Below are 18,130 nucleotides of genomic sequence, written 5' to 3'. Positions count from 1 at the left end.
TCACTAGTGCAAGAATCAGATAAAGACAGTAAAAACATTAAAGCGATCGGTTGTGCAAATTTTAGTCGGATTGGATTTAATTTCTATTCAGTTTAGAATTTCTAAATCTAACTTGATTCATCCACGTAGTAAGTGGAACAGTTAGTACAATTGAGGTACGTTTAGAGTAAAAGAATTATTACATGTATTACTTACCTTACCACTGGTTAAATACTTACCATAAATGTGTGAATTAAAGCTTAACCTAAAACTTACCGTTGCTATTATAGATTACAATTAGTCATCCTTCCGCGGTGATACCTGAAAAGAAAGAAGAAGAAACACTGAAATTGTAAGAAACGATTATACTTACCCTTTATATATCTTCTAAATAATTCAATAAATTACAGCCTTTTAGCTGCATAGTAAGGCAACTACAAAGACGGTGTTTACTTTCGGGAACATTTCTAAAAGGATTTTCATCCTAAGTTGGATATGGGATAGTTACCAAAAAGTTCCTTCAGCGTACATACCGCCCGGAAGAAGGATTCTACTTCGTCGGAGGAGAGTAAATACCGAAGACGACCGCTCGGAAGTGAGGTTTGAGAGTGGATTTATATCGACCGCTATAATAATTATAGAAGATATTTCTGTCACCCACTAATCGCGAGTCCCGTACAGTTTAGGTTAGAGTGAAATAAATTGTATAAATCGTTCAGGGAAAGTTAGGTCGCTATTTCGGTTAAAATAGTCGTTCGAAATGTCAGACGAACGAAATAATTTGACATCGAGTAATAACGATAGGCACTGCAAGAGGTGCAATCGTGCCGATGCCGATGACGACATGGTATGTTGCGATGTATGTGAATCGTGGATTCACTTTCAGTGTGCTGGTGTTAGTGAATCTATTGCCGAACCGGATAGAAGTTTTAAGTGCAGTAAATGCATGACTGATTGGGATGGCGAATCGAAATCAGCTGTTTCTTTCAATGAGTCGTCTGTCAGCAAGAGTAGTCGAGCATCGCAGAAATTGTAGCTTAGTCTTCAACTTCTTGAGGAGCAGCAAATTTTGAAGCAGAAACAAATCGAAATAGAACAAGAATACTTACGGAAGCGATATGAATTGCTGCTTCAGATTGAAGAGGAAAAGGATTCTAGCAAATCAAGTCGGAAAAGTGGAATCAGCGTGAAAAGAAGGTGTGAATAAATGGAGAACTGGCTTAATAAGGGAACACAAGTTGACAGAGCGGGACAGTCGGAGCCTACAATGTCTGAACAGGAGGTTACCCTGCCAGTACCAGTCGTTTGCCTGAAGAATGATGTTCCGGTACCAAAGCCAACGTCATTTGTCTCGAACATTCTTACTGTGACCAATCCGAATTTGCTTAATCTCAATCCAGGAGTTCCAGTTCCAGGTGGAAGTATTAGTATCGAATCGTTTGTATCAACATCGGGCAAAACTACAGTAAATCCGCATTCGATTTCTTCAGTAGTTTCTGGTATAGTGATCCCTGCTGGAGGTAGTTCGATCACGTCCGCTGCTGTAATGTCGACGAGCGTTTCGTTAATACCCGTATCTACATCCCGTATCGTATCGTATCAACAATTTCAACATCGATTCTGCCCAGCGTTACGGATGCTCTTATCCGTGCAGTGCCAGTCTGTTCATATTCACGAATAAATACCGGAGAAGTAATCCAAACAATTCCGCCAATGTCTTCATTGCAGTTGTATTGTCTCTTCTGGAAATACAGTATTCACTTCTACTGTGCAGCATCCTTCGATTTCTGGTTTGGCAGTTTCCGGAGTTCCATGGTTACCGGAATTTTCCGTTTTGAATCCAGTGTCTTCATCTCCGCTGCCCGATAGGAGCTACCGTTCGATTCCTGGCTTGGCCACAATCACTTCTACTGTGCAGCATCCTTCGATTCCCGGTTTGGCAGTTTCCGGCGTTCCATGGCTACCCGAATATCCTGTTTCGAGTTATTATACACCAACAAGTGTGCCTGTTTTTGCTGTAAGACCGGCGTCAGTACCGTCTGTTGTACCATCATCGTTGGGAGTTTATGGAAATAGACACGATGTTCCAGTTAGCGTAGGGCCGAATAGTGCTCAGTTGGCGGCTATGCAGGTTATGCCGCGTGAATTACCGAAGTTCAACGATGATCCTCACGAGTGGCCCATCTTCTACAGTTCTTTTAAGAATACAACGGATGTTTGTGGATACACCGACGCTGAGAATCTAACCAGATTACAACGTTGCTTAGGAGGTGCCGCACTGGAAGCAGTAAGGAGTCGTCTACTTTTACCAGCGTCCGTGCCGTACGTGATGGATACATTACAAAAGCTCTACGATAGACCCGAGATTTTGATCAGTTCTCTTCTGAAGAAAGTACGAAACGTTCCACCGCCAAAGTCAGAAAATCTGAGTTCCATTGTCTGCTACGGGTTGGCGATACAAAATCTCGTTGGTCACATTGTGTTGGCCGAACAACAAGCACATTTATCGAATCCTATGTTACTTCAAGAATTAGTTGATAAATTGCCCGCTTCATTGAAGATGCAGTGGGGCACGTTCAAGCAAGCGTATACGAACGTCAACTTGGCGACGTTCAACGGATTTATGTCAGGACTAGTGAATTTAGCTTCCGAGCTTTGCATTGATGTAGTCTCTGTCCAAAACTATCAACAGTCGCAGAGAACGGAAAAACAGAAGCAAAAAGAAAAGCTATTTACTCATTCCAGCGTGCTGCCTAGTACGTCGAAATACAGGTCAGTCGAGGAATCTACTTCAAAAGCGTGCGCTTACTGTGGGAAAGACGACCATCAGATTATAAATTGTCGCGGTTTCAAATCGTTAGACGTTGGAGGTCGGTGGAAGGCAGCGAGCGAGCGAGTCTTAGGATTGGTGTGGGTTCCGTCAACGGATAGCTTTACCTTCGATCGATCAGTCGTTAAAGATGTTCTAGGTAGCAATATTGTAACTCCGACAAAACGGCCAGTGCTACGAACAGTAATGAAACTGTATGACCCCTTGGGATTCGTAGCACATTTTGTGGTCCAAGGTAAAATCCTAATGCAAGAAATTTGGCGTGCAGGAACTAACTGGGACGAACCGATTTCTGAGTGCTTAAGCGATCTTTGGAGTAGATGGATTGAGTTGTACGACAAGATCGACGAAGTAAGGATACCCCGATGTTATTTTGTTGGACCTAAGAAGATGGATGAAATCGAGATTCATGTGTTCACAGATGCCAGCGTGTCGGCATGTGCATGTGTAGCATATCTGAGGATGTCGAATAACGGAAGTTGCTGGTGTTCTCTAGTAGCAGCAAAAACAAAGGTTGCGCCAATTCGTCCACTTTCAGTTCCTAGGTTGGAAATTCAAGCGGCTATGATGGGAGCTCGATTAATGCAAACCATAAGCTCTGCACTCACGGTCAACATAAGAAGACGATTCCTGTGGACAGATTCAACGGTAGTTCTAGCCTAGCTTCGCTCCGACAGTCGTCGATATCCTCCGTTCGTGTCGTTTCGAGTCGGTGAAATCCTTTCGCTTACCAGTGTTGATGAATGGTACTACGTACCTTCAAAGCTCAACGTAGCTGACGATGCCACGAAGTGGAATACAGGATTGTCGTTTGATCCAGACAGCCGTTGGTTTCAGGCCCCCTCATTTCTACCCACGAAAGAGCAGTGGCCCAAACAGTCTACTAAAGTAGATGAAACGGATGCCTCCATTGAAGAAGTTCGAGTAGTAGCAGTACACCAGGCAGTAGAGGAGATCGTTAATGCAGATCGTTTTTCTAACTGGAATCGATTAGTAAGGGCGATGGCTTATGTTTATAAAGCAATAAATAAATGGAAACAATCTGAAAGCGGTAGTTGTCTTCGCCTCGGGCAGGATGAGTTCAATAAGGCAGAGGAAGCTCTCTGGCGCCAGGCGCAAGCGCAGTCATATGAGGAAGAGATTCAGGCATTGACGAAGGGTTGCAGTGTTAGTAAACAAAGCTCGCTGAGGTCGATGGTTCTCTATTTGGACGATAAAGGACTTGTTCGGATCAAAGGCCGAATCGGAAATGCATCACATATTCCCTACGCGACCAGGTACCCAGTAGTACTTCCCAGGAACAGCCGAATAACCTTCCTTCTTGTGGATGCTTTCCATCGACGGTTTCTTCATGCGAACAACGAAACAGTTTACAACGAATTGCGACAAAAGTTTCGCATTCCAAAATTGCGAACATTCATACGCCAAGTTGGAAGAATTTGTCAGCACTTTAAAGTGAAGAAAGCTGTTCCGGTGCCACCGTTAATGGGACCGCTTCCCAAAGTACGCTTAACGCCATTTATTCGACCATTTACGTACGTCGGTGTCGATTATATGGGACCGTTCGAGGTCAAAATTGGACGCAGTCTGGTAAAGCGCTGGATATGTTTGTTCACCTGTCTCACGATTCGGGCAGTTCATTTGGAACTGGTGCATAGCCTTTCAACAATCTCTTGTGTAATGGCAGTCAGAAGATTTGTGTCTCGGCGGGGCGCGCCTCTTGAGATTTTCTCCGATAATGGCACCAACTTCGTTGGAGCAAATCGCCAGTTGACAGAAGAAAGGTCGAAAATCGAGAAAATATCCAAGCACTGTGCCGCCACATTCACGAACGCAGATACGCAGTGGCATTTTAACGTTCCTGCAGCTCCGCATATGGGTGGACCATGGGAACGCATGGTTAAATCCGTAAAGGTTGCGATGAAAGCTATCTCATACAGTCCCCAACATCCAAGTGATGAGGTTTTAGAAACTATCATGTTGGAAGCGGAAGGCATTGTGAATTCCCGACCACTGACCTACGTACCGTTGGAAGCAGAAGATCAAGAGTCACTCACGCCGAATCATTTCCTGCTATACAGTTCAAGCGGGATTAAACAACCACCGAGCGATCCTGTAGCTAAAGGATACATTCTACGGGATAGTTGGAAGCTAGCGCAGCACATCGTAGATGAATTCTGGCGAAGGTGGATTCGGGAATATCTTCCAATGTTAACGCGCCAGACGAAATGATTCGATGCAGTTAAACCATTAGAACCGGGCGATCTAGTTGTCGTCGTCGATGAACAAGCTAGAAACCGTTGGGAACGAGGACGCATTCTCGAGACGTTTCCGGATAAAACCGGACAAGTAAGAAGAGCGACGGTGCAGACAAACATAGGAGTGTTTGCTAGGCCGGCGGTGAAACTAGCCGTTCTAGATGCCGTAAGCAGTAGCCAGAACTCGGAGCGAATCGCTTCGGAATCGGGGATGATTCACGGGTAGGGGAATGTCGACGATACCTTTCGCCGATTAGATATGCGAACCACCCTGCCCTATTCCTCGCAAGAAAGTTACCACAGGGTATAAAAAGCAATTTCCAACAACCTAGACAAATGTCACTAGTGCAAGAATCAGATAAAGACAGTAAAAACATTAAAGCGATCGGTTGTGCAAATTTTAGTCGGATTGGACTTAATTTCTATTCGGTTTGGAATTTCTAAATCTAACTTGATTCATCCACGTAGTAAGTGGAACAGTTAGTACAATTGAGGTACGTTTAGAGTAAAAGAATTATTACATGTATTACTTACCTTACCACTGGTTAAATACTTACCATAAATGTGTGAATTAAAGCTTAACCTAAAACTTACCGTTGCTATTATAGATTACAATTAGTCATCCTTCCGCGGTGATACCTGAAAAGAAAGAAGAAGAAACACTGAAAATGTAAGAAACGATTATACTTACCCTTTATATATCTACTAAATAATTCAATAAATTACAGCCTTTTAGCTGCATAGTAAGGCAACTACAAAGACGGTGTTTACTTTCGGGAACACAGGCCATGTACGACCTGACAATTTTTTTGTAATTAAATGAAATTCGACAATAGAAATACACTTAACTGTTAGTATACAGTTAATCAGAAGTTGAATTTTACTTTCGCCGCTTGGAGAATAGAAGTATCTACGAGAATTTCGGATGAATCCTTGAACTGCTTCGAAATTGATGGCCCCATTTTGAGACGCGGACAAATCTTATTGATTCCTGTTGATTTCTCGTTACAGAAACAAAACTTGGAGCGCAGAAAGGGTTGTGCAATATTGCCACGTCATTACTTTCTACCTAATTTTTGAAATAATGTTACACAAAATACTACAGTTTCGTCCATCCTGACGATATTCATTGCCCTCAATGACTTTTCTTACGCTTCTCAACCCCCAAAAAATACTTTTCGTCCTTGGACCTCAAGAATAAGTTTCATCACGCGGAAATTGAGGAAAAATCGCGAAAGCACACCGCGTTCGTAACCTCTGAAGGTCAGTATGAATCGATTACCGCTTGGTTACGCTAACTCGCCATCGATTTTCGTGAAGTATACACCCAAACCTCCATTTACGTACCTTATATAGGTATGTATGTATGCTTACACACTCACATGTCTGCATATATGTGTATATATTTATACATATGAATGATCGCTTTTACTTCACCAATATTTATATGTATTAAGAAATACAAATATTTGCACACCTGCGTACGTATATTAATACATATATACATATATAAGTTACGTGAATGGAAGTTTGAATGTATAACAAAAGTGCTTGAAAATATGATCAAATCCGGTAAATTAATCATCTTCATCGATGATATTCTGGTTGCATCCGAATCCGTCGATGGGCATTTAGAGACGCTTAGTGAACTGTTTTGTACTCTATCCGACAATCACGTTGAACTAAATCTCGAAAAGTGCAAATTTCTGAACAGTTGGAACGACTATCAATAGCATTATCACATCTAGAAGTTGAAATGTTGGCGTTGACGGCCAGTTATATTGTACTTCAATGGTTATCTGCTCATTCACGAAAATGGCAAACGTAATTAGCAAATCGCTCCATTCTATCACGTGAACGTGACTTCTGGCCGGATTTGGCTTCAGCCCACTACGCCAACTCCGTTCTACAGTGATTGTAAAAAATTAATGTACAATTCGTGGAAAAGGACATCAACCCACCGAACTGCCCGGATTTTCGGCCAATTGACATTATTATTGGGCAATTGTTAAGCGGCACTTTCGGAAGGAAGGTACAGTGTCCCAAAACATGCAGGAGTTAAAAAAACTGGACAGCTGCCACCAGGAAAGTCACAAAAGTAACTGTGCAGAATTTAATGAAGAATGTCAAGTCCAAAGTGCGAGCGTTTCACAGAAACTAGGATTTTCTTCAATATAATTAGTGAAATGCATAAAAATGTAATTTTTCTACAAGACATCAAAAGCTGATGTCAAAATATGTTTTTTTTTCGCTTTTTTATTCAATAATCAATGTTGCTAACTACTTTTCGATACACTCCTTAGATTGTCAGCTCATCCTTTGAGTCAATGCACTGAACAGAGATCCCTTTCCAATATTTTAATGCTCACCCGACGCAACAGAACAAACTTTGAAGCAGTAGCTTGTACAGCTTTTAAACAGCGAAGAAATTTTGTCAGAACTTGTTTTGTACGTTCATGTTGCCAAAAAGTGCCACGCGAACTTTAGAGCTCAAATAAAGTGAATAATTTTGAGATACTGTGGAACTTTTGGTTGCTTAGAGAGACGAAGCTTAATTTCAATTTGATATTGATCTTACCAATTGGGCATTTTTCAAAGAATATCCAATATGAAGAATTTGAATTTGAGAATTTTGTTATACTTACATTACTAATTTCTGCGTCTATTTTTTCGTCAAAGGGCGTCATTTGTTCCGAAAATTCGGCTGGTCAAATTTGTTCGAACTTTCGCGTATTTGTTGTAAGCGACGGGTCCGCTCACTGGACAGATAGTTTCGATATGCGTCTAGGTCTGCTACGGCTTGGTCCGGCTTAAGTCCATATTCTTGATGTACTTCAGTGAAGATGCGCAGGAGATGTTCAGGTGATACTGGAAGTCCTTCGGAGACGAGCAGCTTTTTTATACTTGTTGGAGTTAGTCCGTCGATGCACACGTTGGATGATTGGTTATATGGTGGACTCTTTAATGGTTTGATTCCCCACCTTTCAAGAAACCCTACAAAATCTTTTGAGTTAAAAGGAGGACCACCGTCTGTCACTACGATGTCTGGTTAACCAAAAAGAGCAAACATAGAGGCAATTTTTTTATTAATATGCTTTGCACATCAACTCAATTTCCAACCATTTGAAGTGACTAAAATGAAACGTATTTCTGTCAAAATAGAAAAAATCAGCATGCGAGCGGCTGAAAGGGCGCGTGGTTGGTATCCATGAATTTGTATGGTATGTTCTTCTCGGCACTATTTCCATTTGGGCACAAGAACTACTACCTTTCACAAAATTTTCAATATTGCTATTCATATGTGGCCAAAACACAATTTTCCTGGCAATCTTTTTCGTCTTCACCATCCCCCCATGGTTCGTTGGCGAAAAGCGGAGATTGAACCACATTATGTCGATTGGAAAACTCAGTTTTGGAAATGTCGGAATGTTTGAAAGTGGCGCTAATTTTCGAGGTCTACCGGATTCGTTCAACCCATTGACCACAGCATTGGAAGCACGGGATGAAACTCAGAGAAGCGAGATAGCAGAGCAGGCGCTGAAGGTGGAATTCACTCATCAGAAGAATTTTTCGTGCTATTTCTGTGGTAAACAGGGTCATCGGAAGCGCAATTGTAAGGCGTTTTGGCTGAGCAAGCCAACAACGAGAAGACCAATAAGAAAAAAGAGAAAGCAAAAGTAGTGCGCGAAGACAACCAGGAAGAGTTGTTTACTTTCATGGTGCGAAATAGAAGAAGTGAATTGAAGTCCTAGGTAATCGATTCTGGGCCACGTCACATTTGGCGAATAATAAAAGTATGTTTGTTAGGTTGGATCCAAATGTTCGCCCTACAATCGCTTCGGCTGATGGGAAGTTCTTACGCACAAAAGATATCGGGGACTGTAAAATTGATTGTGTTACTGGCTCCGGTAAAGTTGTGTCGATTATTTCAACTGGTGTAATTCTTGCGTCGGATCTGGAAAGTAACCTAATTTCGGTATCAAAACTAGTGAGTAAAGGCGTTCGAACGGAATTCAATGTTACGAAGTGCGATTTGATACACAACGGAAAAGTTATCGAAACGGCCGATAAAATCGGTGGTCTCTATTGGCTAAATCGTGTATGTGACAAATCTTTAATGGTGATCCAGCTCCAGCATAATTTGTGTTGCCAGCATACGTGGCATTGTAGATTTGGTCACAGGGATCCGAATGTGCTTAGTGAGATACAGCGAAAAAATTTGGCATCTGAAGTGATAGTGAAAGATTGTGGTATACGGATGACATGTGAAAGATGTATTGAAGGAAAAATGGCCCGCCCGTCATTCCCCCCAGTCGCGGAAAAAGTTTCGAACACAATACTGGATATTGTGCAGTGACGTTGCAAATCCAATGACGGAGACACAAGGCGACTGTAAATATTATATGATTATGATCGATGACCACGACTGGTTATGGTTATGGTAGCCGAGCGCAAAAACTGATCCCTCAACGAATCGGTTGCCAACCACTGCAGTCAGTGCGTCCCCGTTCGAAATTTGGTTCGGACAGAAACCAGATCTTATGCATTTAAAAAAAAGTCTTTGGGTGCAGTTCTTACGTATGAAATCCTCCCCCAAAAGCGAAAGAAATTTGATACCAAGGCGATTAAAATGACGTTCGTAGGTTATCCGTCGGAGAATAAGGGTTATCGACTATTGAACACTAAGACTGGAAAGATAGTAGTAAGTCGAGATGTGAGATTCTTGGAAATGAACGAAAAATATAAAATTGAACCGGATGAAACAATAAATGACATTCCAGTGAAAAGCGAAGTGGCTAGTTAAATCGATTGGATAACCAGTGTGTAGGGAGAGACCAAAACGAAGAAAACGTGCAAGATCAAGATTCATCCGATAAGTTCATCGGTTGTGATGACTCATCACAGTGTGCAGGACTGGATGATGAACCACAATCAGACGATGTCGACGCATCAGAGTATCCAATGAATGAAATTGTAAATAGCGAGAATCAAGTAAATGAGCGTCGATCTACTCGGTTTAATGTCGGTATTCCCCCTTGTCGATACAGCGAAACTTTCGGCATGTTTGTAAATTCTATTATTGAGCCAAAAACATATGCTGAAGCTATGAACAATCCAGAAAAACCAAGATTGGAAAGCAGCCATGGTAGATGAGATGCAGTCCCTTCAGGGGAATCCTACATGGGAGTTGACGCAGGTTCCGCCGAAATGCAAAGTCATTGGGTCAAAATGGATCTACAAGCGGAAAGTAGACGCGACTGGCAAAACGGTCCGCTTCAGAGCAAGACTTGTTGCCCAAGGGTTTTCTCAAAAGTTTGGTTATGTTTATGATCAAGTGTTTGCCCCGGTTGACAAACAAATCACCTTTCGCACTGTATTGATACTGGCCAGTAGAGATGTGCTCACCTGACACGTTGATATAAAAACAGCTCACCTGTACGGAGAGTTGCAGGAAATTATTTACATGAAGCAGCCTGTAAGATTTGTAACCGGAAACGAAGGTCTTAAACAAGCTGCCCGGAATTGGAATCAACGTATTGATATTGTTTTGAAAGAAATAAAATTTCAAAGATCGAAAGAGGATACTTGCCTTTATACAAGGTTCGAAGCCGGTATTTTTGCTTATATTTTAATATACGTTGACGACATTATCATTGTGTGCAAGACTGATGCTGAGTACAGGACAACCGTCGATTTTTTGAGTAGTCAATTCAAAATCGTCGAACTTGGATACTTGCAATGTTTTTTCTGGGAATACGAGTACGTAAAGAAGCAGGCAGGTACATGCTGAACCAAAGCACTTACATCGAAAATATTCTCGTCCGCTTTGGAATGACCGCAGCTAAATCCTCTAAAGTGCCGATGACGACTGAATTTATGCAACGAAAGAAGGAGGATACCTCACTGTTGGATGATGTGAAGCAATATCAAAGTATCGTCGGCGCTTTGTTGTATGTTGTCGTCAATACCCGTCCAGATATTCCAGTAGCTACATCAATACTGGGACGTCGTTTCTCGAATCCCACGCAGACGATTTGATTGCAGCCGAAAGTCCTTCGCTATCTCAAGAGCACAATCGATTGTGAGTTACATTTGGGTGGTCTTGAGAATGATCTTACACTAGAGTGCTATGTCGATGCAGATTGGGCAGGTGAAGCGGGAGATCGTAAATCGCACACTGGTTATCTGTTTAGATATGTTGGAGTTCTTATCGGATGGGGATGCAGAAAACAAACCAGCGTTACTTTATCTAGCATATAAGCGGAGTATGTCGCTCTAGCAGAATGCCTACAAGAGCTTCTTGAATGATCTCGGTCAGCCTGTTGCACTTCCTGTAATAATAAACGAAGACAACCAAAGTTGCATCGCATCTATACAGTATTGCTCTTCAGACCGGATGCTAGCAGATTTACTTACAAAGCCCCTAGGAGCTGTACGACTTCGTCACCTACGAGAGGCTAATGGGGTCAAATCTGGAGATGTTAAGAAGGAGTGTTGAGCCCCAGCGAAGACAAATCATCGATTTAAACCAACCATAGTTTTACTTTTTCCTGTTGACGTACGTAGTTCGTCGTATTGTTATTTTTATTGGAATAAAACTTCATTCTTTAGTTATTCATCAGTGAACAAACACGTGTTTAATTTCTGGCTGTTCTTTCACTGTGTAGCACTTCTAACAAAAATAAGTTTAATTTCATCTCTTGTTATCGTCAACTACCTTATTGAGACCGCATAGTATTTCAAAACGTTCTATATAATTAGTGAAAGATTTCCCCACATGATGGTCAATAGTACCAATCATGCCTGGCGCAGTCATAATGATATTATGCTAAGTAATAAAAACGATAACAATGATGCAATAAGGGGACGGGTATAGCGTGATAGGTAAGTCGATACCTTTCACGCAGCCCGCCTGGGTTCGATTCCCAACCCCGCACATAGGTTCAGAAAATGTTTCTGGCCCGAAGAGGCGAATGACCTTAAGGTTAAAACCTCTATAATCGAAACAAAAAAATGATGCAATATTACTCACGTTTACCGAAGAATATGTGCAATTGGTTCGAAGATAGTTTCGAGTTGGTTTACCCTGTTTGACATAAGGTCGTTTGGCTAAATACCGTTTAGCATAACGCCGTTTGGCATAAATCCATTTGGAATTATGGTTATTTCCCAAATGGTTATTGGGCATACTGGTCATTTGGCATAACAGTCATTTTGGAATAAGAAAATCTGAGGAAGGTTTCATTGAGCGTTCGGGTTTTTGCAATCATGTTGTCATCATGAAATGTGCAATATTTAACAAGCCGTTTTGAAGATAATTAACGACAATCCCGGTTTCTGCTTATGGATGTGCAGTTTCATCTATTGCAAAGAAAAACTGTCAAAGCTGAAATTGCAAAAATAGTAAATATCTCGCCTCTCTTGCATCGTGTCTGTTTCGTTGCCGGTGCTACCAAATCCAGATGTTCCTTGTTATGTTGCAAAATTTCGTCTAGCAGAGAGATTTAAGGCAAGCAATGCATTGATGGCTGTTCTGAAACCTATCGTAAACTGATGTTTTTGATCTACCTCTCACTCTTCATTCTAGCATTAGGAAGCCAAAAGAGCCATTCCGTTTCGAGTATTTTCTGGAATAATCCACGATAGTCAGCGCAAGGATCTTAAAAGATTTTGATGTTTTTCTCGATGAGCAATTGACATTCAAGCCACAAATCTGCTATTTTATTTTTAAAATTTCTCGCAGTTTAGAATTTGCAATGAAAATGGCTAACATTTTACAGACGTATTCTGTTCAAAGTCCCTATTGTTGACTTGTTCGTTTAAACCTTGAATATTGCTCAGTAATTTAAAATCCTCACCTAACTGGTGCTCATATAATCGAATCGATACAACGTAGATTCAGTTTATCAGTTCAGCGTTTACCGTGGAACAATCCTGATGCGCTGATTCCATGTCCGTTACTACTGACATGGTTCCTTTCAAGAGGAAGGTTTGAGATTTTGTTCGAACTGGAGAAAAGTAACCATCTAATACTGTAACATTCATTAAAAGAACTGTAACGCAAATATTAATGGATTTTTTAGACTTATTGAATTACGAATTACAGGTCTTTTTATTGTTGACTTCTAGTCTGATGAAATATCTCAAGAAAAAGGTATCTATGATTAGAACATATTAAACCTTAAAACAGTGTTCTCGGCTATCGTCAGATTTGATTCTTTTATTTTGAATATTCGCTTAGGTGACAGCGGATAAATCTGAATTGTAAATTGAAAAACGTAAGCCTAAACTTTGGTTGCACGATATAAACTTGTCATTCAACTTTACAAACATACTCTCAAGACTCAGATTAGACCATACAGTAACAAAAGACAGACTACAGAAGTGCGGACTGATATTCAATAATAAATTCGACTCAAATGATCATGAGCTATGATTTGCGTGATGGAAACGAGCATCCCTATCACATAGCCTACATAGCTTAAAGAGTAAAGATTTTTTTTCATGTTCTGTTATAGGCGAATGATCTCTATAATTGAAATAAAAAAACTTCTTTTTTTAAATGATTTTATTTCTCTTGTTTACCCACAGTCTAGATACTCAGACGTAGATATACTTCCATTCCTGAAAGGAGCTAGTGTCAGTTTCCAAAAATACATAATCGATGGGCTGGCAGAACTGGACGCGAAAAGGCATGGTACGGGTGATAATGATAAAAAAGGTATTCATACAATCAAAAAATATTTTGGTGTGTGACTGAATTGTGCCTAATTTATTTACGTTTTACAGTGTTGGTAGGAAATCGTGTGACACACTCGACTACAAATCCAGATTATTGGATGGAACGATTAAATTCACTTATGGTAAGTTTTGGATCATTTCCCGCGAGAGTTTTGGAAGCGGTTGGCCTCAAGAATAATTGAACATCCAGAAAACATCGTAGTATATGTAAAACTACCGAAAAATTACGTTTTATAATATATTATTGTCATTATTATAAATAATTATTTTTCATGAATCTATTTTGGAATTTGTATATGTTGCAGTTAATACCTATAACTTGGCTTTACATAGTTATTATATTTGTTTCACTGTATATTTGATTTTTAGTAGAATGCTTCATCAATATTATCATAATTATTCTGCGTTGCAGACAAAAACTAACCATACACCAAATCAGCAAACCAGTACCGGCAACAGTCAGTTTTCGGACAACAAGATCACGGACGAAAATCTCAATCTTAACCAGCTGCAACCGAAGGTCAATTTGTTACGCAAAGAAGTAGGTGGGGGCTTAGGTTCTGGCTTAGGGCCAACACCTGGTGGTAATGGTGGCGGTAGCGGAGGTAATACCAGCATTGTGAGCAATATTCCGTTGCATCGACGAGAGTTGTTGGCGCAGAAGTTGGAGCAGCTAAAGCAGCAGAAGTAAATAAGAGAACTCGAGCTGAATTGCGTTTAGTTACTTGTTTCGGGAACCAAAACATGGAAGACAAGAGATAAGGCACATTTAGTACTACAGGAAACAGGTAAACATATGATCAAAGTTTGAAAGATGTGAACTAGTCTAGCCAATCACTCATTGAACAATCTTAACTGGTTAGAGTCACAATTTTTTTTTACTTTGTATAGACACTATGATACGAGCGATAGGCTATTTTCAGCAAAGCAATTCTCGTTAATAAGAAAACTAGATTTTTTTAAAATTTTGCAGTGAACCTGCTGTGTGTGTCACATATATTGTTTTACTAAACCAGGACTATTAAAAATAGGCTGCAAATATGTTGAGAAATGGCCTTAGATAATGAAAAAAAGTAAATTAATCATGCGAATGTTTTTTGTTGGGTTCGTAGTATGTAAAATAATTTTATGCATCATTCTTTATTTATTTTTATTTCATTGTTCTACTTAACAACACAGAAGAAGTGAAGCATTAATAAAATCGTTTGAAAAGTTATCATTATAGTAAGATGAAATCTTCACCAAACGCAGTCCAACATAATCCAAAATAATAAACTTTTATAATCAAACAGATATATCCGTGCTTTGTCCCCAAGGCGCAACTCGTCACCTATTATTTAACAAAATAATTACTAAACCTTTAAACATAATTTTGTTTCTGAATGAAAGTGCGTACCCCTGAGCTTCTTCGCAGCAGTTATTGTTAAAATTGAATCACTTCAGACTGATACAAAAGCATACCATTTCGAATAGAGTTAATTTAACAATAATAATTACGACAAATTAGTATGTTTTGTGTATGAACAGACATTTTAGTATTATTCGAATCTCTTACTACTTACTCTACGTATGTCAACGGAAAGGTTTGTATTGTATAGATAGTTCGTAAAAAAGCTAACAACCTGTAACGACAACTTGCTTGGAAAATGGCATACTACGAAAATTTACAATACTATTGTTGCCCACGTTGTTACTGAGTATAATCTAAAACAAGTTTATTGATTTGTTAGAAAACCGTCGTTATCATCACTCGTTTTCGTTTCTTAACATCAGTGTGATCAGGTTTTCGAATTGGGCTTAGACCATAATTATGTTTGCGTTATCTCATTTTTCTTAAAAGTACCCGAAATAGAGCATGGGTATCTACACTGAAATAGTACTATATTTTATATTCACAAGTCGAATATATTGATTAGATGACGAATCATCCGAATAGAAACAGCAAGTGAATGCTTATTAGGATTCAGAAAAGTTCTAATTCCACGAAGAATTGTGTTTTGTCCACGATAATTTCATTCTGAAAATAATTCCTCATGAAATGTGAACTAAGTGTATTAGAATTCTTAAATACCCAAATATTTGCAACATCTGACATTGTGAAAGCGGAAAAATCGACCCAGATTCAAATATATATATTTATTAATAAAATCATTCATGTTGAATACACAGATTTAGTAATGAAAATGTAATAAAGACCATACTAATACTGTATACTGTTGGTATTATTTCATAACAAAGTGAAAGCCCACGAATTGAAATTGTGTGTGAAAGGAAAACACAATGTATAGATTTTAAAAAGAGTCAATATTGACTTTTACTAGAGTTCGTTTCATTTTAAACTATTTTTTCAAATTGAATTTACTGTGAAACTGTTTGTCACGAAATTGACAGGAACGCACAAGAAAAATATTTGTTGTTTTTATCAAACTATTGGTTGAAACAAACTAATCCAAAAAACTAAACTAAAATAAACTATCATGTTTTGTAGTTTCAAGTAGCAATATTTGCAATATCAAACCAGATTTTCTTTTGTCACTATTTCAACAAAAATATTCGTTGGATGAGACTCAAATTTTATTATTTTTTCATTTTTTTTCTGCGTGTAAAACGCTGCTGGGGCTGCTTGTTATAAATTCAAATTTAAGTTCTAAAACTGACATAAATTAGAGCAAATTCAGCAGCTGCAAGATTCATATGGGTGGTCTATCACATAACTGGATCTGAAACAAACGTATCCCCAGCAAGCCGTTTTAGTTTTATTTATTTGAACAGTTCTACCGACGACACGACCAGGCCGACGACACGACCAGACACTCCGAAGAAAAATCGGAATAAAAAGTGTTCGTGAGCGATTTACCACCAGTTACCATAAATGTAGCGACCCCTTGAAAATGACAAAAACTAACTATTCGAGCAACACTGTTTAAGTTGCTATGAACTAGTTACCAAGGAGCACCAGAATAAATAAACAAACAGTTTGAAACAGTTGTGGAATAATTCCACATTTCATGGTTATTAAAAATCCTACAAAAAACAGCAAAAAATAACAATAATTCATTCGAGGGCTGAATTGTATATAAAGTTTGTCAAACGCCGATGCTTGGTGAGTGTAAATGATATTCTAATTCGTATAAATGAATTTCTAATCGCTTTGTATTTTTAGTTCAATCTCGAAAAAAGTTCTCTGGAACCAAATACTTAGGAAGCAAAGCTAAAAACTTTAAATGAGTTGATTGAAAAGTCCCGATTGAGTACGCAAATGCAGGAAGTTCTCGGGACATATTTACTTTTAGAGAGTTATTTCATGGAAGAAAGCGTCCTGAAAGCGATAATTTTGTACAGCATTGAAACGGGTAGCAATGCTCCAGTATGTTGGATGATGTATTTTTCATTATTCGGAAGTGCATTCGACGTGGAACGCAATCGCTAGACGGAGTGTGTGCTGTTGTTAATAACGCTGTTAGTTGCTTGGAACTAGACTTCATAAATGTTTTGAAATCACCTCTGAAATCTGGTTACCCTACAGGTTACATAGATAGCCCAATCGGCAACTTCAAAGTTCAATCCAGCAAGGGCGATTACAAACTAGTGACGTTGAACAGGCACGTGAAAAAATTTTTTAAAACTCGTTTGCATCCGTGGGTTGACCAATTTATCAATCACAATCACAACCTCGCTGAGGAAGAGTTGGCATCGTATGAAGCTGGGGAATGACGACAGTATCGCAGTATAATGCAGCGGATCAACACACGAGGAAAGCGAAACACCGGTAGAGTAAAACAAAACGCGGAATTGAAATCCGAAACAAGTTTTATTTGTAACTTTAAAATAAACGCACCACGCGGTTCAGTGGTTTTTCTATATAGAGAATAAAAACGTCAAAGCATCAATGCGTGCTAACTAAAGGTGCACACATTGTTAAATCCAAGTTGTATAATGATGAGGTAGTCATTGCTTCATTCAACACTCCCCCTCAATGAGAGCTCATTTGTCCTCTACCAATCCGAGTAACTCTGTAAACTCCCTGTGTTTTAAAGTCCCAAGTGGTTTTGTCATAATATCAGCTAGCATAACATCAGTCGGGCAATATTCCAGGCGTATTTCTTGTCTCATACACGACTCCCGTATAAAACACTCACGAGTATCGATATGCTTACTTCGACGACTCTTTCTCTCAGAACGCACAAACGACAGACATCCCTGATTATCCTCCTTTATAAGGGTGGATTGTTCTTGTGTTTCACCGAAGTCGCAGAGTAGCTGTCTGAGCTATAAAGCTTCCTGACACGTTTCACTGAGAGCCACGTACTCAGCTTCCATC

At 39.6% G+C, this 18,130-nt stretch overlaps 1 protein-coding gene across 3 annotated transcripts in view; it reads left to right on the top strand.

The window, feature by feature from the left end:
• LOC131439290 (protein mini spindles) overlaps positions 1-16,020 on the top strand; it is a 62,205-nt gene extending 46,185 nt beyond the window's left edge. For all 3 annotated transcript variants that reach the window (XM_058610131.1, XM_058610133.1, XM_058610132.1), the window contains 3 exons: positions 13,660-13,789; positions 13,858-13,931; positions 14,222-16,020. In XM_058610131.1, the coding sequence (XP_058466114.1) occupies positions 13,660-13,789; positions 13,858-13,931; positions 14,222-14,500 (483 nt within the window). In that variant the 3' untranslated portion in view covers positions 14,501-16,020. The remainder of the gene's footprint in view (positions 1-13,659; positions 13,790-13,857; positions 13,932-14,221) is intronic.
• The last annotated feature ends 2,110 nt before the right edge of the window (positions 16,021-18,130 follow it).

This window comes from Malaya genurostris, chromosome 3 (genome assembly GCF_030247185.1).
Source record: "Malaya genurostris strain Urasoe2022 chromosome 3, Malgen_1.1, whole genome shotgun sequence".
Classification (NCBI taxonomy): Eukaryota; Metazoa; Arthropoda; class Insecta; order Diptera; family Culicidae; genus Malaya; species Malaya genurostris.
Note: the sequence above shows the minus strand (reverse complement) of the source record. Positions and strands in the feature narration are given on the sequence as shown.